The sequence below is a fragment of the Hippichthys cyanospilos genome, chromosome 3 (genome assembly GCF_059441005.1).
Source record: "Hippichthys cyanospilos isolate Australia breed blue-spotted pipefish chromosome 3, RoL_Hcya_1.0, whole genome shotgun sequence".
In the NCBI taxonomy this organism is placed as follows: Eukaryota; Metazoa; Chordata; class Actinopteri; order Syngnathiformes; family Syngnathidae; genus Hippichthys; species Hippichthys cyanospilos.
This window is the reverse complement of record NC_142371.1, coordinates 9,062,939-9,085,155: the sequence shown is the minus strand read 5'-3', so window position 1 is coordinate 9,085,155 and position 22,217 is coordinate 9,062,939. Positions and strand designations below refer to the sequence as shown.

Here is a 22,217-nt window from a genome sequence, read left to right as displayed (position 1 = left end):
TTATGAGAATGAACTGAGGCTAGTTCATTCTTTTGGTAGCGACTACTGATTGAGTGTAATTGACTCCCCTGAGAAAGTTTCTTTGGGGGTGTGCGGGTTGCTCTTTGGTCACGAGTTTGTTTTGGTTCGAACTTCCTTAAAAGAACCACAGTAATAGTGAGTGGAATACACTAGGATTATTCATCTCCACTTGTTTCAGATAAGTCTCGAAGAGATTAAACAGAAAATATTTCAGTGTCTTGTCCTGGTTTGCAACCACAAGGATGCTTAGACTTACGGTGTCCCCTGAATCAACCATGTCTCACCACACACTTCCAGTCTCAGTAGCCCAACTCAATCCATGCCTCATCCCTTTCCTTACTCACAAATGCACTCGACATCGGCCACAAGTGGGAATGTACCTTTACGCGCACACATGCAAACCTCAAGGATGGATTCAATTTTCAATGTTCAATGGTCAGCGGCTCATCTTTCCTTCCTGTAATTACACATAGTTGCGGGTTATAATGGACAGCGCTGCGGGTGCAACCCAAGAGAGACAGACAGGTCTTAAACACAACCACCATGTCCTGATCAGGTCATATAGGCGACCACAATAAAAACCCAGGCTTACAATTAGAAGCCTTTTGGAGTTTAAATCCTCAGGAAATGTTTTGAATGGTTTCCTGTCAACACCTTGTCCTTCTCATCTTTCTTGTCCCAGATCCATACAATTCTAAGTCCTTAGTTCCTTTTTTGTAGGACAAGACTTGCAAATCATTCCTTAACAATCATAATAGTAGACATTTTTACTCTGCGATTGTGCATTATCTTCAAATGTTTTGAATGGTTTCCTGTCAACACCTTGTCCTTCTCATCTTTCTTGTCCCAGATCCATACAATTCTAAGTCCTTAGTTCCTTTTTTGTAGGACAAGACTTGCAAATCATTCCTTAACAATCATAATCATAATAGTAGACATTTTTACTCTGCGATTGTGCATTATCTTCACACTTATTTGGGAGCAATTTCAACTTTTATTGGTTTTACTCTGTTTGACTTACCTCTACATTAAAAATATACTTTTTTGTCCTTGCCAACATGTCAGGCTTTATTTCAAGCATTCGTGTCAGCTAAGTGTTGTGCCATCTTCCTTGAAGGACTTGTAGAGCCGAGTGCATGTTTTTGCTGTCGTCTTTTTCAGCGAGGATAAGAACGCTTCCCACTGTGCTGTGCCCATCTCCACGAGTCTCATCAAACAGATACTGGACAAAAATGGAGATGAGGTCAACTTGGAACACATCCTGGGTGATTTCTATGGTCAAAAGGTGTCCACTGAGTCACCCTGGCCCTACATCTCCAAAGACACTGACAGGTATGTCAATTTAGTAACTTCCTCCTCTACACCAAACCCAATCCCCTCCACCCTCCATTAACATTACATTTTTACATTTTACATTTTACATTTTTTTAAATCTAAACATTCAAGTCCAGGTTTGTGTTGTTGTTTTAAACATTAAAATCTGGAAAGCATGCAAAAAAAGGAATAATTTTGCAAGATGGCAAATGCTTATTCACAGCACTAAATTTTTTGATAGTTTTTCGCTTTCCTGGCGGGTCCCATGAGCCAAACATTTGGCTGACCTCCACTGCAAAGCCAGTGTATTAATTAAACCTGCACATGCAAAAACCCCAGCTCTTGTTTTTAATAAAGGTTAACCACAGTGGAAGTAGGTAGCAGAGTTCTGGTGTGGTTAGACGGCAGAGTTGAAATCAGGTCACATTTAATGGCTTTGAACTTGAGCTTCAACGAAAAGGACTTTGTGTTTGTCTCAGGACTCTTTACTATTCACAAGTCTGTGATTACTGTGAAATGACTTCACAAATGCCTGCTTGACTTTGCGTGTTCTCAAGCCTGTCATCTAAGTCTGTTTTCGTTTCCAAATGGATTATCTTTCTGTGTTGGTTAATCACTTGCGCGTCAGTATGTTAATGGCCTGTCATATATACAGTATGGAATTATTGTATGTTTATATATAACTCCCTTCAGTGACTGCTTTAAGTGCTCAACTGTTTTACTTAAGGGGTGTACAAGTGGACAGAAGAACATTACCCTTCAGTGTTGTTCCGGTAATTAACTCAAATTGTTTTGGTAACAAAATAAACTGTCAGTGACATTTGTATATCAAAGTTGCATTACAGGTAGCTGTGTGTTTGTGTCTTTGTCTACATGTATTTCCTTGTTGTTTACGTCCTCGTGGGGGGACGTTTACAGTCGGAGTCATGGTGCTGTGGCTCACGTTTGTACCAAGTTCAACACTGTATTTTTGGCAGGCTTGTATCATCTGGCTAAGCTCATTGTTAAAAACTAGCCATTAAAATTCCATCATATCAACAATATGAATGCCCATTTGTGCCTCTGCTCCCAGATGGCTGTTTGATTCTATTTATTGAGTTTTGTTTAATTAATGACTCATTAGTTACAGTAGTAAAAAAAAAATGGATGTGGCTGAATACAAATGCATGATGTCCTCCCACTCCTGCCTCTAAACAGGTCGGTGCAGGAGTCCCTTGCCCAGTGGGATAGTCCCATGCAGGTAAAGTTATCGTGCTGGAAATTGGGCCTGAGCACCCTGCTGGTGGAATTGCTACCCTGGGCCCTGTTAGCTAATCACTCCCAGTGGGATTTGTGGCTTTTTGAGGGAGAGACCATTGTGCTGCAAATACCACCTGGCAAGGTCATTGTACCACCCAACTTCAAGGTATCGAGACACCCGCCGCATGTAGTTTTTAGTCAGAAGGGATTCCCATCTCTCTTCATGACACATTGTCCTTTGTACTCTGCTATAGGAAGCGTTCCAAATCGGCATCTACTGGCCCCAAACAAACACTGTCCACAAGTCCACGGCCATGAAACTCGTTCATGATCTAACGTCACCTCGATGGAAGGAGGGCCTGGATTCAGACGTGGTAACCTTGGATGACGAAGGATATGTAGAGGCAAACATCACTCTGGGAGCCTTCCCTGGCAAACAGAAGGTGAGGGGCACGAGTCACCAATATTGTCTATAATACCATTATATCATTGATGTTGGTGGAATCCTCCTGTCGTCAACCCATTGCCCTTGTATTTTGAAAGCGAGTAAGTAAATATCAACACTTCAGATGGGTCAAAAATGCGTAAAAACAAACAAAAAATGCAAGTATTATATATGAATTAATGACCTCAAACAAAGCATGTTTCTATAACTTTCATTTGTAATGTTGAAAGTAGTATGTAAATAACATACATTGATATAACTAAAAGGGAAAATGCATTTATCAGGCTTGTAATTAGGTACACCTCACCACCGTAGTAACTAGAGCAAGCAAATCAATTCCTTGATTTATGAAACATTTCCTAATATTTCTGTCTCTCTGACATTTCCTCCCTAGCTGTGTCAGTTCTGTGTGTCATCCACGGTAAAACATGGTATCCAGATTCTTCAAATAGAGGACAGAACAATCCTTGTCAACAGCACTCCTTACACAATACACTACAGACCCCTGCTGACGAACCACAGACTGGGAAGTGATGACCAGGTAATAAGCTTTTATGTTGAATGTAAGTGTATATTTATGGACCTCAATATGGTAAATATTCTAAGTAGAATGTTGGACTTTGTTGGTGTGTTGAAAAAAAAATCATAATGGACAGGAGCAAAGTTACTGCAAGGCCCAAACTTTTTTTTGCTTGCGTATGGCACTGTATTCTCTCCTGTGTGACTACGGCTTCACGCGTACAGTAAATACACTGTGCACATGACTCATGCACACCCAGTAACGACCACACAAATGGATTAGAAGGACACAGCAAGCCATTTTCCATCAGATCATTTTGCTCCCCCTTTTCTTCTTCCACTGTTTTCGCCATGAGTCAAATGGCACTTCATAGGGGTATTAGACTAACATCCAGAATTGGATGCAGCTTTCCCTTCTTGCTTTCATCTGCTGCTTGCCCCTAAAGAGAGCAACAATGTAGTGATGTCATTTTACAAGCTTTCAGATCTCCCTAAGGAAAAATGCCAGTGTGCCGGTTGCCGCTAAAATACATACATACTGAAATCTTTCAAACAAAAGGCTTTAAACAACACCAAAGTGGGTGCAAATGTTGACGACATGACTGAAGGGTCATTTTCTTGCTGTTCCTCACCTATTGAGATCTCAATGGCTTTTAAATTAGCCCGGTACTTTTTTCCCTATTTTATAGTATTCCCATCTAGTCCCCAGTTTCTCATCGTATATGTAACCCCCGTTTACATTTTAGAAAAGGAATGCAGTTCATGTTTGCACTATGTACTTTGCACAGGCTTGTGACGTACCAGAGACAACGGCGTTTAACCTGGCTCCATCCGAATCGTCATCTCAGAGCACACCCCGCTCTTTGCCATGCTGGGATCATCTTCAAAACAGCAATCAGGGAAAAGTGGAGTTCCCCTTGCCAGTGAAATACATGCTTTTCAGCTCATTATCAAGGCCCGATGCCAAACACGGCTGTACAGCGTGGAGCCTCCCCGCACTTATCCGAGCAGACTTCCTTCGGCAGAGTGTGTCAGTCCCTGGTGAAACAAGCTCTGGGGGTGGCCCGACCAGCAGGTGGGTGAGCTGTACCACAGATTCCTTGGCAGTAACGGTCAATTTAGAGCAGGGTACCGGACCAAACTGGCACACAACTAAAAGAAAGGAGGTGCCGAGCAGTTTGCAGCTTGCTAAGCAACTCTAATGAAGCAAAGGAGGAAACTCCCCCTGCATTCCCACTTTCAAATCCTGACTTTGTTGTGATCCATTTTAACTTGTTCCATGTTTTCCAATGACGTTTACCATTTCGTAAGACTTTCTTCTGAAAAAGATTATTTGTTTTTTTTTTTTTTTATGCTTGTGTTTTCCAGGGCCATAGTCTTGACATACCAAGAGCACCTTGGAGTTACATACATTACTCTAAATGAGGATCTTTGCCCTCCCATGCTGGTTCACAACAAATGTCCAATCCAACTTTTGCTGAAGGAGAACGTCAAAGGTGAGAAGAAAGCTTTGTGTGATTTCCCCCTTTCCGCAACGCTTATTTGAATCGCTAAGATTCTTCTAAATATTTGACCTTTTACAGAAACTCCCAGGAGTGAGGTGTACTGTTGTACCCTTCCTGCTAATAGCTCCAGACATCATGAGCTCTACCATCACTATTCTACTTTCCCCGACTGCAGGCAGAGAGAAGCATTGCCGACTCTCTTGTTAAAAACCATGGCAGATTTTGGCACCACTGAATGGACCGACCCTATTGACATCAATTGCCCTGGTACTCAGGTAAAAATGTTCCCCTAAAGGGAACACGGGGTCAACGCAAACACTAAATTACAAATTGATTCATTTTGTAGTAGGTGTGTGAAGGTTTATTGCAAAAAATATTATTTGTAAAAAAGTATTTTTTGGTTTGTTTTGACAAGACTGTCACTAGGCATGATGATCATGACGTATGACTGTGTGATTATGTTGGCCTTATGATAACATGCACATGTTGAAATATGTGCTACTGACGGAATGATTTTGATTCTAAAACTGACAATGAGTGAGAGATATTGTTCTATTTTTTCTTGGCAGACAGTTCTGCGTCATATTGAGGACCTTATTATTTACGCTTGCTCGTCTAACCAAAATATTGGACAACAGACTCTATGTGGTGCTATATGATTTTATACCACTGGAAACTATAACCACAATGATTATTATCCATGTATACAAATCGATTATAGGTTCTCCTAGAGTGTCAATCATTCAAAACTGAACATTGTTCTCTTTGTACACACAGACTAATTAATACAGCTCTGAAATTGTATTTCAGGGGACCCCTAAAAAATCATTTCACATAAGAATCAATATTCTCATCTACTATAACTCAGAATCTACATAAAATGTCTCAAATTCTTTTCTTAAAAATAAACAAAAATAAAACCAATCCACTATGATGGTCTTCACAGTAGTGGTTGCTACCAGTTAGCCTTATTCCTCCTCTCAACTCTGTTTTAATTGCCATCACATAGTGTATCTACCAACATCAACACACCACCATTTAAAATAAAAATCCTCATTCAATTGCTGATCAAGTATGCTTGAATTGTGAGAATCGTGAGACACTGACAGATTACCAGCCCAACTGGATGTCCCTATACTGTACAAGTGGTCATAACAATCATCAGAGTATAGTGTTCTTTATTTTCCTTAACCCCATATTAGCATGTTACAGACACACAGACATACACACAGATTACGGAGGACATTATGTGCAATGGCCATTCCAATTTTTTAAAATGAATTCTGGTCAGTCTGATCAGCTGGTCAGGGATTAGGGTAACCAGGGAAGTGCGTAATGTTTAGTGTTGTGTCTAGCCAGCCACAGGTTGGGGTTGAGGCTGAGGCCGCGCATCTCTGGTTACTGTGAGGTCCTCATCTGACCTCTATGGTACGGGTGAGAGGTCAAAGTTCAGGCTTGTTATGACTGCTGAGTGAAGTGTTCAGTGGGCTCTTCGTTTTTGTCACATGAGGAGTTGATCATGTTGATCTTGGAGGGATGGAGGTTAAAAAGTGACACATGCCTGTTCAAGCACACATCTGTGAAAAGAATGTTGGGGGTAACTATAATCGTGAAGTTGAAAATGTGTTTATTTTCTTCACTTTATGCTTCTCCGGATTAGTTTTGCCCTTTAGCTAATTGTTGTTTTTTTGTAATTGTCGCGCAGGTGGTGTTTTTGCCAGGTTTTGGTTGTCTCTACATCGACGTGGGATATGAGAGTGGAACCTTGGTTCTTTCTCTGTCACCAGAGGGCGGTGTCGATTCTGTGACCAACCAACACGGCAGGTACTGTATGTGCGCAGAGACACTTGCTTCTGGTGTTTCTTCCAACTAATCCGGTTATATGAAACAAATGGACCTAGGTGACCTCACTTTGCAGTTCCATCGCAGAAATCATTATTAGACATGACAAGCAAAGTGCCATCTTTTCCACCGCAGGAGGGGATTAAAAGCCCGCTGTGTTACAATGACGTTGTGTTTCAGAACATTGCTCTTACAGCTTTATTCCATTACATCAACACTAAACATCATTAAAGTTTGAATAGCAGGAGATCTATGTGAGCACATATCAGGTTAATGTAAGCAAATTACCTCAGACAGTGTTTGTTGTTATGCTCTGTTGGTAGGAAACTGACTTCTATTATGTTCTATAAACAATCCTAATACTTTAATTAATCTGTTTGAGATGGAGAATGTGAATTCATTTTCACACCCTTTTTTTTTTTCTTCAGGTCGACCAAGCTGTCCATAACTGTCCTTCTGAGTGAGGCCAGTGTAGTGTTGAGTGATGACATCACCAGCCCCTCGTGTTCTGTGGAGCTGCTAAGACTCACACTGACCAACCTATTCCTCAGAGTGGGCCCAGCATCCACCAACCTGGCCCCCGAGGTGACCCTCGAGCCCGGAGCGGCAGCGGAATCCATTTTTACTCCGATGTCCGACGCCTCGTTGATCGAGGTGTATTGCTTGGGCCTGCAAGTGGACAACCAGCTGTATAACCGCGCAAGCTTCCACTTCCCCGTGCTGCTGTGCCAGGAGCAGAGAGGAGAGCCTGGGAATCAGTCGAGGAACCATGACGTTCCCACTGAGACTCCTCAACTCCTGAAGGAGTTTAAACGTTCTTGTTTCCTCCAGCTGAAGCTAATCTTGGCTGCGGACGGATGCACTCTGGATGAGGTTAGAGTCAATTGTCAAACGCATGTGCTGCTATACAGTGAACCTCTGGATATTAACTGCTCACTAATTGTAAAGCTGAACATTTGCTTTTGAAGGTACATCTGTAGCCAGCAAATAACTTACTTGTTCTGAAATTACATGTGAAGTACACTTCAAAAACAGTTGGGTACAGAATGACCCAAGTAGGGGTCAAAAAAGGACCACCCCAATATGAGGGTAAATTTTACTCAACTTTTCAAATGTTATGGGTTGTTTCCAATAAAATAAATAAAAATTATAGGTTGTTTTGTACAAAATGACCCATTTTGTGGTTCTTTTGTGCAAAACAAACCTGAGTGTGGGGTCAAATTGACCCGAATATTGCGCCATCTCTTTCTTGACCCATTAATTCATTTTTAACTGTTTTTAGAGTGTACAATAGTTTGCTTGATTATGGTTCAAGACACTGTAAAAAGTGTAACAGAGAATATTGCGAAATAACAATGTTATTTCATATTAGACATGACCATTTTAATTCCTGGAACAGATTTTAGCAGGGATCATGGAAGTTGACCACATGAGATGTTGTGGCAGGCCAGATCTGGGCCTCCAGTCTTGTATTAGATTTCCAGATACTCTATTCTTTTCTGCGGGTTTTTTTTTTTTCTAGTACAGTACTCTTCTTTCTTCTTTATTTTTTTTCCGTCATTCTGGATGCCCAATGGCATGTTGTTTTCTCACAAGTCCGTTTTGTTACTGTGTCTGTGCGGTGTCACATATTGGTTATCTTGGGCGTACCAGAATATAAGAGAAGTTAGAACACACATCCCGACCAACTTTGTTTGTGTCCTTGACAGGTCAGCTTCCAAGTCCAGCCTGCTCGAGTGTACATTGAAGATACATATGTTTACTATGTTAAAACTCTGTTCCACACCTTCATCCCTGACTCTGCCATTGCTCCAGTGAAGCCTCAGAGGTGTAAAGTAGAATTAGAGTCTGGATTCGCCCCAACTGTCCCTGAGCAGGTGAATAAATCAAAAGAGTAGTTGAAATGATCTGAGAAAATGTAGACAATATGCAGTAACGTACTGTAAAAATGTCCTCAGGTACTTCAGTCAATACAAGCACTGGTGCGGCCTGTGCGTCTGCAGAGGCTGACTATCCAGCCAATCCACCTGCTGGTTAGCATCCATGCATCCCTCAAGCTCTACATCGCTTCGGACCACACTCCTCTGGCCTTCTCCCTGTTTGAGAGGGGGCCACTGTGCACTACAGCCCGACAGCTGGTCCACGCTCTGGCCATGCATTATGCTGCTGGGGCCCTCTTCAGAGCCGGTACGTGGTACTGGAGTTGTGTTGTGTTTACAGATGCCAAACGCAAACGTGTGAGGCAAAAGAACCGCAGTGATAAAAGCTTGCTGGTTGCCAATTTTTATTAACGCAAACTGCAGGACATGAATAGAACAGCAAACTGCTGCAATATGATTATTTGACTGCTGCAGTATGATTATGAAATCACTTTTATGAATTATTGCAATTATATCAATATAATATAAAAAGTCAGTTGTTTGGACTTGATGGAGGTCTGTAGCATGGTGACAAATCAGACAGTCATCCAGTTCCATCAGTGCAGGGATGTCAAACTCAAATTTAATATCAAGCTTGATGTCAGAAGGATAATCATAGTCATTGAAGTATTGTAATATAAAAGTATAATGCTCAACTTAATAATGATAACACCCTTTAAAAAAAAGCAAGATTTTAATGAGTAAATGCATTAGATTAAGAGTAAAATAAATTGTAGGTTTGCTCAGATTTAATTGATGTATACCTATGATTAAACAATAAATACAGTCATAGTTAACTCTTGTACGGAATAATAAGGAATGGTAGCAGTGAATATGCATATTTATTAATTACGACATACTGTATTAATACTTTTCATATTAACAATCAAATTGCAAAGATAGTTTACAGCAGTTTATGTCTGTTTAGTCCTTATATCATTTTCGTTCAAGTAAAGAAGTGTCTCATTTATATTTCTTGTTCTGCATTCACACATTCGCCTCATATTCATCAATATTTTTGTATAGGGACCTATTCTGGTATTCACTGTTGTTGAGCTCAAGACAAAGCCATTATCGCTGTGCCATCTTGTTGCCAAAAGACTGTGTTGAAGTGAAATGAACCATTGGATTGCAACCGAAAAAAAAGTGTCTCGCTGTGATCTCGTCAGTTACCCAAATGTTTTTGCTTTTCTACAAGGACAGGGTCAATATCCACTGCAAACACCATGGTTCACTGTTTGTTTGTGCCAAGGCTGGTTCACGTGTTGTAATGCACATGCACATTTCTTCAATTATGTCTGAAATATAGGTGGGAGTTGTGTCATAAATGATTTAATAGCACCTCCCTAGGTATTGTACAACTCAGATAAAAATTGTCAGGTGCACGGCGTCAGTCGTGCCAGTGCGTCATTCATCTCCTGTAATTGTAAATCAGTGGCGAGCTTGCATATCCAATCAGTTTTCCTTTTTGGAGTTTGCAGGCTATTTCTCCTAGCACTTCCACATTAGAAAAACATACAAAGTGAATTGTGTACACTCGAATGTGACTGGCGACCGGCCCTGGGTGCAGCTACCTCTTGCCCATCCGTGACCCTGATAAGTACAATCTGTGCAGAAAACGTCTGGATGGAATTGCGTCACCAGCTCAGTTCTCATAGTAAACACCTAAAACGCTCTTGCAGGCCAGTAAACATTTGGGATTCGGGTCGACTATATGGCGCACAGTCTTGATTTTTTTTTCTCCCAGAAAAGAAGACGCAAAAGCTGAATGGCCCTATGCCTGGCAAAGGCCTCCTAACATTTGACAGATTACTTGTGATACATTATAGTTAATCTGAGCAGTCACCATGGAAAAGTCTGGCTATCAGGCCTTACTGTATAAAACCTCTGGCCCGTGCTCTAGTCCTGTCTCATCGAAGCCTCCACATGTGGTCTGATTTAACCCATCATTTCCACATCAGAAATTATTGTTTTGGCTGGGTTCTTCCTTTTCCGCTGTGTTTCATCACAGCCCTCATGTCTGCTTGTATTTCAACACCTCGCTATGTTCTCCACTTCCTCAGTCATCATTAGCTTGGGCAACCATTGCATTCTGGGACTGATTAGCTTCAGGATGTACAATGCTACATTTAAACACGCGCAAAATGTAGGCATATGGATATCTTGCAGATATTCATCCATTGTCAAGTTTGTGTGTGTGTGTGTGTGTGTGTGCGTGCGTGTATCCGTGTGTGTATAGTAAGTAGATACAAAAAGTCTACACATTGTTGTTCATTTGCCTGGTTTTTGTAATATGAACTATTTCTATCAATGTATGGAGTTATAAATATGTCTTCTAATCTTAACAGCTCAACTAGGATGATGCGTTTGCACATGTTTGCGCACACTCTTATAATTTTGGATGTGGCTGTGTTCAGAAAGAAACAGTCAAGATTGAACTCATGTTAAATGGGAGTCAGCGGACAATCAATCAGGTGCCTCTGATTAACCCCAAATGAATTGAAGCTGTCCTTAAACAGCACAAGCTATGGAAGCTTTCCACGAGTAGCTTTTCACAGCATCAGACAGAAAGGGTGCTAAATAATTTCCAAGGTTTTAAATACTTTATACCATGAAACACAATGAAAACAGTCACATCAAGTGGAGAAAATATGCCACAAATGTGACATTACCAAGAAGTGGAAGTCCTTCCAAAATTGCTGAAATGGAAAACCTGGTCATGGAACATCTACTGTGAAGCATCCAGCATAACAAGTCCATGCTCCTTAATGTATGGTGTGGATGAACTTAACTGACCTGCACAGTCCTGACCTCAATTTAATATGACACCTTTGGGATCAATTAGGGTGGAGACTGAGAGCCAGGGATTATCATCCACCGTCAATGCATGATTTCACAAATGTGCTTCTGGAAGAATGGTGAAAAAAAATCCCCCTACGCATACTCCTAAACCTCCTTAACAGCCTTCTCAGAAGAGTTGCAGCTGTTATAGCTAGAAAGGGTGGACCAACGTCACAGTGAACCCCACGGATTAGGAATAGCATATCGCTTAAATATAATTGTCTGTCAAAGCAGGTGAACCAATACTTTTGGCAATGCAATTACATTGTATAGGGAATGGATCATATTAATGGTAAATGAAAAACCTGACATTTGAATTTGCGATTGTAAACCTTTTATATCATCTGCGTATGTACATAAAAACACTGTAAATTGGAGCTCCTGTCTGACCTTAGTACTTCACTAGAACCACAGTTGGAGCCCATGTAAAATAATAATGACAAAGAGGCCTTTGACTAAACAACAAGGCTGAGAAGAACATAATATTTGGAAAAAAATGTCCTTTTGTATTGTTTTTTTAACAACGCATTCATAGGGAGAAATCTGTCTCAAAATTACTCACAATTTGTCATAAAATTATTCACACAAATATTTTGGTGTCGATCTGACCTTCTTATGTTTTTATTTAACACAAGTCCGAAAGCAAAACATGACCCTAATTTGCTTGACTTGGGACCACAATTTGGTTCCCTCAAACTCGTTTGCATATGTTTTGCCTTCGCCCAGAAGACACACTTCATCTATCGGCCGATCCACTACTGCCTTAGAGGTGTAGAAGAAGAAAACAATCAACGAAAAATGTCTTCTTCTCAAGCTCAGGGAAAACAAATTTTGTTCGTATTTTGTTTCCCAACGTGTTAAATGATAGAAGGTCAGTTATTTTTTTTCAAATTCCAATTTTAGAGAAAGTAGAGTATACTTGTTTCCTTTTTAAAGAGGAAGCAACACTGCCTCCTCCTGGATGGAGCAGGAATGGGCTTTCGGACATGTAGATCTGAGGACCTGTGTGTGAAAATCTTCTTTCAGCGTTTTGTATGTATCAAAAGTAAGCGTGCGTGATCGCCAATCCACAAATGTACATTTACCAAGCAGAAGTAAACATTTACAAATGACAACATTAACAAACAAACATGCATGTCAATCTGAAAATATGAAATGCGCAAATATATTTATGAACCTGAAAAATGTGAAAATGATACAGGTATGTGTTAACAATTTACACATTAGGCACTGTGTGATAGTCACTAAGCCATGTATACAGAGTAGAAGCCCTCAAATGACACTTGAGGGGAGATGAGGCAGTAAATACAGCGGAGATTCTTCCATCACTTTACGCAGGTGTGTTCATGGGCAGATGATAGAGTGAACAATGTTGAATATCAAATCACAATGCCAAACATTTTTGTAAAGAGCCTCATGGGCTATAAAGTGCTTTGGCCAAGAAACTCTTAGAACACTCGGGAGGCTAGTTTGCGAGCAGGTGCTCGCAAACTCATAAAACTATTGTGGCTTCCACTCAAATCACATTTTACACTTCTGTTTGGGCTAAAATATTGTGACATCAGGCTGTTAGACTTGTAGTAACTGAGTATGAAATAAAATATCATTTGGTAGGTGTAACGCATAACCACTTTTTGGGAAAGCCTTTCTGCATCATTATAGAGTGGGTTTGAAGGAGTTTTGGTCTATTTGTAACTGAAGAACATTACACTTATGAAATATAAACTACAGTGGGCCCCCGGTTATTATGCATTCCACTAAAATGCATAATAAATACAATATTGAAAGCACTCTCACACAAGCTCAAGTCTTTAGGCAGCCATCTTTGTGGACCCGTGTGCCAGCCAATAGCAGACCAGCATCTTCGTGACCCCATCACGCTGACCAACAGTAGACTAGTATCTTAGGGAGTTGAGATGCCGACCAATAGCAGACCAGCTTTGTAGTGACGCGTTGCAGTGGAGGCAGTTTGACGCCCACAGAAAATAAGAGCAATTACCTAAAAACGCCTCAAGAGGGAGGCAAAACAACAAACACAACCAACCTCACAGGTCATGACAGTTGTTGAAAAAAAAACCTAAGCCAGGGGCACGGTAACCCGGGGGTCCACTGTCTATGGCTAAAATCAGGTCTGTATAAAATATCTTGAATAGCGATTACAACAAACGCTCAGACCAGAAACACTTATTGAAGACAGCTGTGCACCTCTGTCAGTTCTAACAACACAAAAAGAACACACATCCAAGTAAATTCCCTAAATATGAATCCTACTACAGATTTAGCCTAAGCCAACGTTTCAGTGCTGTAAATTCAATATATTCTATGTCTGTGTTTGTTCCTGTGTGTTAGGCTGGGTTGTGGGTTCTTTGGAGATCCTGGGCAGTCCGGCCAGCCTGGTGCGCAGCATCGGTAACGGCGTGTCCGATTTCTTCCGCTTGCCATATGAGGGTCTTACACGCGGACCCGGTGCCTTTGTCAGTGGCGTCTCCAGGGGAACCACCTCTTTCGTCAAGCACATCTCAAAAGGTAACGCGAATGTTCACGGACGTTTCATTGTCATTTCGAATGTTCTCGTCAATAAAATGTGTGCGTCTGTGCCCTGCAGGCACCCTTACATCCATCACCAACTTGGCAACCAGCCTAGCCAGAAACATGGACCGTCTGTCTTTGGACGAGGAACACTACACCAGACAGGAGGAGTGGAGAAAGCAGCTACCAGAGAGTCTGGGAGACGGACTCAGACAAGGATTGTCACGACTCGGCATTAGTTTGTTAGGTGCGTGACGATATACATCTTACACCTGTCAAAGTGGTGGTGTCCGTGAGTTGACAATATTCCATTCATGATTTTTTTTCCCCATGATTAACCCAAAAAAACCATGTTTTTTTAGGGGAGATTAGGCTACTTAAAATCTCTCGCTGCTATAAAACGTTGTATCTGTGATCTGAATATTGAAAAGCTTGCTAAATGCAGAAACCGCCACTAACAATGATGTTTCGTTATTTCTCATTTAATAGCTGATTAGGTCATTTCACTCAACCTTTGAACCAATTGGAACATCTCTGCAAAAATCCTCAGAATTTGAGATGCGTATTTAAAATTACATTTTCAATACAAAATATTCGTGAAGACATCTATTCGTGAAGAATGTTAGTATGAATGTACAGGAGCAGAAAAAGTTCACATAAGCCAAACATAATGACGTGCATGATCTTTATAATAGGTGCCACACATCGAAAAAAACTTCTATGTCTTTCACTCGTCTTTGTTACCTAAAATAACAATGACACTCCGAACTGTGACGTAGTGTTAACTCTTTATTAGTATAGCGCATACTCGTAACGAAGGTGGTACAACGCAACCCGGAGCCGGGGTCGCCCGTCATGCATTGCGTGACAAAACTGCGGGTAACATTACATTTCAAAATACAACAAATATACCATACACTCGGTTGGTTGTTAATATAAGTAGGCAAACATTTCCCAATTAGGAGTTTGTATCATGAGCGGAAGCAAAAGACAATAGGAGAGGGCCAGAGAAATATCACAAGAGACCTGGTTACATTTTGGCTCAAAACGTGTGTAAGAAAACTGACTTCAAACTTGGCAGAAGCAGCAAAAAAATCAAAAATAAAAAATCAATAAATATTGACATTTGTACTTAAAGAATGACTTCACTCACCTCAAAGTTGACAACATATTTGGGAAATGTGGAGCCAGTATTACACTGCATGTACATCTTTTGAGGAATTTTAAAATGGTGATTAAAACCAGGACACCGGTTTTGCATCAATATGATTTATGGCAGTAAAATGAAAAACATGAGAGCACAGACCAATGGGGAAAAAGAAGTTCCAACGTCACTCATGAGTATCATTCTTTGAGAGACCATTTTTCAATGCCATTCAGCGGCAGATACACACGTATTGTATGGACATTTCTCACGTAAGCTGTCGTCTATACGTATGTAATGGTACTGTAATGTTTTAAAATGTCTACGCTTGTGAAAAGTTCTAAAATCTTTGTGCTCATACTTTTGTTTTTTTCATATATTTACAACGCACTTGACATGTAAATGTGCATGCACTGCCTCTTGCCCAAAGACAGCTGGGCTTGGCACCATCTCGCCCTAATCAGGACAAGCTGTATAGAAAATGGATGAATATTAAAAGTAAATCCTGTTTGTTTTCTTTCCAGGAGCAATAGCAGGCATCGTGGACCAGCCCATGCAGAATTTCCAAAGGAACTGGGAGATGCAGAGCACAGCTGGTAGCAAAGCCAAAGGCGTCATCTCTGGCATGGGGAAAGGAATTGTGGGGGTTTTCACAAAGCCCATTGGAGGAGCAGCTGAACTGGTATCCCAGACTGGATATGGTGCGTTCAAACTTGATCTGGCTGACATTTGGTTCAAATAAATGAGGTCGTTTTTGTCATGGCGTTTTACAGTCACGGTCATCCAAAACTTAATTGTCATGGATGAAATCACACGAAACCTATAAAGGTTGGGTTCAACATGCGTCGAAGGATTAATTGTGTGCGTGCAAGCAGACATTTTGTGGCCCTTTGTAGTTCCAAAAGATCTAAGTTACTTGAAGAAATGAATTCTCATTCAAGATGCGACTGAATGTTTTGTCGAACGCTTTTATTACCTCTTACACCTGATGTGAATCACCTTCACACTTCATCACAACGGTTCTCTTGTGTTTCTGGGGTCAAAATATTTGCAACCGCCCTCTGAGAATCGATTATTCCATGCTCTGGTATGGTCGGGACCCAAATGCAAAGAAGCGGTGAAGGCAAGGCATTTGTGCTTTCAAAAACTATTTATTTCCAGAAGGCTAACACATGGAGGAATCAAAAGACTCCATTTAAAGTCCAAAAAAACAAAACAAGATTGAGAGTAACAACATTAACCATTTTGCCTGGTTGAGCCAGTGCTGTTAACCGCCGAGAATAGAGATTCTCAAATGGGGGTTCAAGTACCCCGTGTACGTGCGGGCACTTCAGTGGGGTCTTAAGCTTTAAACAGGGTTTCTGCAAGTTTCAGCAAATCAAATGTACTGGCTCTTTAATGTTCTGATAGGAAAGATACTGTTTGCTTTTCAAATAAAGAGCAAATTTATTGTAACATGAGCAATTTATCATCTAACTATAGTGACTCTTTTGTAAAATGCCGTATACCTTTATTCATTTTTATATGTAAGCGGATTGTCAACTAATTCATTGCAGAAAGATTTCCGTGGTAATTTTTCACCAGCTGTTTTCTACAAATATTATAATATATTTACTTGAGGAAAATCTAGGAATTGGGGTTAAGTCGTCTTTATAAACTATTTCATTTTGACTGTTCGAATAGTTTTCTTTGATCCGTGAAGTAAAACTGTTGAACAAAAATCCCAACGCTGACTCATGGTTACGGGAGTTTTCGCATCTCGTAGAAAAGAATTCTCAAAATTTCTGACTTTTAGGTTTTGTTCTGCCCGTCAGCACCACACTCCAGTAAGGTGTTTTGCTCTGAAATGCTATGTCAAAGATGTACACCTAATTTGTAGCATGTACTGGGCTTTGCAACGGTTGCATGCTGAGGTACAATCTTTTTCTTACTTTGCGTCGGTGACTTTCAGTTTGGTCGCAGACTTCGGCAGAAGTAAACCAAACTGAGTTTGAATGTTAAATGAATCTCCAAAGTTTACGCCTTAACTTAGATCTCGTTTTACATCGGTTAGTCAAAGGGTACGTTGCTGAAAAAGTACTTCTCAGGAGTTAATCACGAATGAAAAAGTTTGAGAGCGACTGTACTGGGGGACAGCGTTGAGGACTAAGTCAAGTCAGCCGGTGGTATGTTTTGGCAACCAAGTGGTTAATAGCCTCCGTGTGGTGAAGCACTCCCAATCAGAGCGATGACTCGCTGAATCAGCCCGGCGCTTCACTCGCTGACCCTCCGAGCCGAACCCAAACATGATTTTATTTTGTTGGCGTTGATTTGTGTCATCATTCTGTTACTTCATTGCGTTCTATAAAAGGGCCGTGAATAAACACCCACTCGGTTCTGCAGAGTACCACTGGAGTGACATCATTAATGGAGCGTCCTGTGTTCTTTATGGCTCTATTTCACTTGATGACTTCACTGGCTCGCCGCTGCCACTCTGCCGACAGAACGAGCGGGATGAAGGGAAAGCAACCACATGCGCATGAACTCATTCGGACATACACGTGCCAAACATGTCTCCTTTCCTAGCCCGTGTATAGACTGGACCGTGAAATAGGATGTCATATTTGCCCTGGAAACAAAAGAAACCTCAAACACGAGTATTTTCTCCGATTGAAAATAATGGAAAGAAACAGAATCCGTTCCAATGTCAAAAGTGTTGGCGTCGTAAAACCTTTATTAACTGTACAGGCAGGTTTTTATAACAACTCGACATCCTAAACCCATACATGTGTAAAATTCATCTGCCACTGGTAATAATAAAAAAAAAAATGCACACAGGTCATACGCTTAACTTACTATAGACAGTGATGACTATGCCGCTAGTGATTTTGGACTTTCGTTATTTGGCGGTATTGTAATGAGCAGTCAGGATTGAGATGCGTACTCGGCGATCACCAACATCGATAGCTCCAGTTCAAAACTTTTGAACCATTTGCAGCAGTAAAAAGTTCTTATTTTATCTGTAATTCATTTGTAAATTATTTTTATCGCACAATAAACGCACGAGTGCCGTTGCCAATTATAGATGTCAAAGATCCAGTTGTATCGGGCTCCGCTGACAGCTATAGACGTAAAAATCTTTATGGAAAACGTTAACTCATTCAATGTCAATGTCAAGATCCGTTTTTACTGGCTTCCACTGGCAGATATAGATGTCAAAGATCCATTTTAACGGGCCTGGTAGTGAATGAGCTTATAACTTGAAAAACACATTTTGCCACTTGCTGTCGACTGAAAATGACATCACATGTCCTCAGCTTGTGAATGTCACATGACCAAAACAGAAAAGGAGTGAGCAATGATACATAAGAAACAATTATCGTACCGAAGAAAGAAATGACAAATACCTGATGTGATATTCCCTCGACAGCAAGTGGCAAAAGGTTTTAAAGATATAAAGTGTACATGTGAATTATTAGTCATCAAATTAATTACAGGCTACGCTTTTTACTGATAAAAATGCTTAGATAAGTTTGATATCCCTTTAAGTAAATGAGGGATAGTGTGTCTTATAGAACGTTTTAGAATGGGTTATTTGAAAATGTAAACACTATGAGAGATGTATATGCATATGAATACATGTCTGTTTCCTCCATATTAAAATCCTTGTTGATTCTTACCATTACCGGTTGCCTTTCACGTTAATCGAGAAGTAGCTCCGAGTTGAAAAAAAAAAGTTAGCGATACCTTTTAGACGCTCGCTTGGCTTGCACTTCACGCTCTTTTTGTTCATTGCATATTTCAAGCCGAAACGTAGACGTTCAAAGATCTGTTCTACGTCCGACCGATCTCACTGAAAGGCGGTATGCTTTCTTATCGTCTCTGAACAGGGATCCTGCATGGAGCAGGCCTGTGGCAGCTCCCCAAACAGCGTTACCTGCCATCAGAGGAGAAATCTGCTGAAGCACCCAACAGCCACCTTAAATATGTTTGGTAGGATTCCCCCCAAAATAAAACAAAAATCTCCTGCGTACACCTCCTTCACCGTCTTCAGCTTTGCATTTAAAGTGGGACATGTGCGCCTTTGCTTTTGTTGGCTCCTCTCCAGAATCCGCTGTTCCTTTTCTCCCACTTACCTCTCATCATTTCTGCCGTCTTGAAGGGTTCATTAACACCACCCCACTCCCCGAAAAGTCTGTTTGACCTTGATTCCACACATGGTAGCCAGCCTGCCCTCCCTTGTTCTCATCAAGCCATGTTAAAAGGTTTTTGTAAGCACTCTGCCAAAGCCTCCAGCTCAAAGTTGCGAGTTGTGAGTGGATCCAGAGAGATGCCTTCACGTGGAGGAGGGACACGTTACTCTCTGCGCCAGATGCTTTGGCGCTTGATCAGCGAGAACGTATGTCGGACGGAGGAGGCGTGGTTACCTTCAGCTTCTGCGTTATTGAAACCCGATCAGCGCTGCATCACATTTTGGCCTCGGTTGCAGTATTTCCTCTCGGCGGAATGCTTATAATATTAACAACGTTTATTAGAGGCCCGTGTCTCCGGAGGGGCAGACGGGATTGCTTTTTGATAATGAGCTTCCCCCGATGTAGTTTGGTTACCATGGTTATGAAGCACGTATTTTTAATAGCGGCCGGCCCAGTGATGGAAAATGGCAAATCCTGAATTCAATATTGCTTTGGAACATTCCACCTTAGATGTCGACACCAGAGGGGTTAGCGCTATGTAACGTTAGAAGAGGGGGGAAAGGATAAAAATACATGAATGGTGAGAGAATTCTCCCTCTTGGCGCTTTTGCTTTTGCTTTTGCACCGAGGCTGGTTTCCATCAGGTGTCCATCAATTATTTTTACTACTGCAGGTAGCCCAGGCACTTGAAGGGTCAGATGATTTGAGCCCAGTTACACTGAGCAGAAACAAACCGTCCCTTCTGCTGCTTCTCACATCTGCCGCACAATCGGAGCACCTGCCGCCTTCCAAAGTAAACACAGCGTCCGGCAAACGCCGCTGAAGGTTCGCCTTCCTTCACACGTACGAACACGTGTAAAATAGAAGCCGCACGGTCTGTAGACATGTACGCTACAAGATGACACGTGTTATCACTTGTTTGGCTGCATTGAGTGTCTTGGGGCACTTTGTGTGGTTTATGGAATGTGTATACTTCTGTCATTGGAACCATGTTTTCAACTCATTCACTGCCTGCCCAGTAAAAATGGATCTTTGACGTAGAGCATGAGTTAACTGGCTTTTTTTTTTTTTAACTCTTAACTCGGTGCCATGGATGAGAAAATTCTGGTACAATACGTTCAATTTTTTTATGGAGAGGAGCTAACGCACTTGACTAATGCTTACCTAATAAAAGCCAATTGAGCACTGTAGTGATAAATGTGACCATTGGGTGGCAGTGTTTCCATCCTTATAACACAGCTGTTACCTACATGTAAGTGTAACTGAAGAATGGAAGTCAATCTTTCAATGGCCGCAACCATATTTACATAGACATAGCACTGAAAGAGTTAACTAACTTGCTCTGCTCTCTGGCTACAGGAAAATGCTCCAGTCTTTAGGTCGACCGGAGCTGCACATGGCCTTAGAGGTGACTATCGTGAGCGGGTCTGGCCAGGAGCATGCCGGGTGTCTGCTGCTTACCTCGGAGGTCCTCTTCGTGGTCAGCCTCAGCGAGGACACGCAACAGCAGGCCTTCCCCATCACAGAGGTAAAGGGATCGAATGACTGAAGGAGCACTGTCTATATGTGTCGCCTTGCGCGCTTAATGTTGCATCTGTGTCCTCCTGTAGGTGGAGTGTCAGCAGGAGGCAGGACATGAGGGGCAGCTCACTCTCACGTTGCAGCAGCAAACGGTAGCCAGTGACACAGAGGTGAGACCATCAAAGCATTTCTGCCGTCATTGAGCTCTTTTGGAAAAAAAGTCATTTCAATTGAACGGAGCAGGAAATTGGCGGAGCGTCTGCCGTGACGCGGACGCTCCATCGTACTCGTGTGGTGAATCTGCTGACTAGTCGATCCGCATCCCCACTCTCGCCTAGTGCTAAAAGGGCAACGTTGATGATTGAAGTCATGATGTGTTGTCCTCCCTCAGGGCGAAGGTGTGCGAGAGCGGCTATCTGAGCAGCAGTATCGGCGCCTGGTGGAATATGTGAAGCTTGCCTCCCACTACTTCCCTCCCGCCGCTTCATCGGTGCAGCTGCAGACTCCAGTGACGCTCGCTGAACCGCCGCCCTCGGTCACCAAGTCATACCGCTACCTTGTCAATCCCGTTTTCGCCAAAGTATTTGTCAGCAAGTTCACCATGGTAAAGGATAAAGCCTTACAAATCGGATTCCACTAATATTCCACTTGCTGACATTTATCAACCTACCCACGAATGCAAAAAACACACAAAAGGAACAGTTTGTTTTGTATAAGAATGCCAATCATGTGGATAAACACAAAGATTTGCCTTTACGAATGACTATTTCCTCCTAATTAGCAACCTGAGAGCCGAAAAGTAGATACCAGAACTCATACGTTTCTTTTCTGGACTTGTGAAGATTGAGTAGACGTAAACTCCATAAAAGTGCAAAAAGGCATTCTTGCCAGCTATAATGTGGAATGAAGCCACGAACACCAGCTGCCAACCAAATGATGTAACATGCTTCACTGTAACACTTTGTCACTGTATAATGATGCCAAACTCTAATGCTTTTGCCTTTTATAGTACTATTGTACTTCTTGACTCTGTGTAAGGTTTGATGCCTTTCAAATTATATTTAGAGAATATTTATAATAAACATTTAGTTGTGTGTGTTTGTAAAAGTTGCAAGTGCTTAACCCCTCAAGATTCAGACTAATAACGTGTACGCAAAGCGTATAACAACATTTGCGTCATATTTCTTTTAACCGTGTGTATAACAA

At 41.5% G+C, this 22,217-nt stretch overlaps 1 protein-coding gene across 1 annotated transcript in view; it reads left to right on the top strand.

The window, feature by feature from the left end:
* vps13b (vacuolar protein sorting 13 homolog B) overlaps positions 1-22,105 on the top strand; it is a 298,582-nt gene extending 276,477 nt beyond the window's left edge. The window contains exons 51-68 of the mRNA XM_088410037.1: positions 1,183-1,353; positions 2,533-2,740; positions 2,829-3,017; positions 3,414-3,560; positions 4,327-4,613; positions 4,907-5,034; positions 5,122-5,318; positions 6,749-6,867; positions 7,314-7,758; positions 8,595-8,762; positions 8,844-9,072; positions 13,995-14,171; positions 14,251-14,421; positions 15,843-16,019; positions 19,188-19,290; positions 20,850-21,018; positions 21,101-21,181; positions 21,403-22,105. Of these exons, the coding sequence (XP_088266163.1) occupies positions 1,183-1,353; positions 2,533-2,740; positions 2,829-3,017; positions 3,414-3,560; positions 4,327-4,613; positions 4,907-5,034; positions 5,122-5,318; positions 6,749-6,867; positions 7,314-7,758; positions 8,595-8,762; positions 8,844-9,072; positions 13,995-14,171; positions 14,251-14,421; positions 15,843-16,019; positions 19,188-19,290; positions 20,850-21,018; positions 21,101-21,181; positions 21,403-21,651 (3,415 nt within the window). The 3' untranslated portion in view covers positions 21,652-22,105. The remainder of the gene's footprint in view (positions 1-1,182; positions 1,354-2,532; positions 2,741-2,828; positions 3,018-3,413; positions 3,561-4,326; positions 4,614-4,906; positions 5,035-5,121; positions 5,319-6,748; positions 6,868-7,313; positions 7,759-8,594; positions 8,763-8,843; positions 9,073-13,994; positions 14,172-14,250; positions 14,422-15,842; positions 16,020-19,187; positions 19,291-20,849; positions 21,019-21,100; positions 21,182-21,402) is intronic.
* Positions 22,106-22,217: the final 112 nt, after the last annotated feature.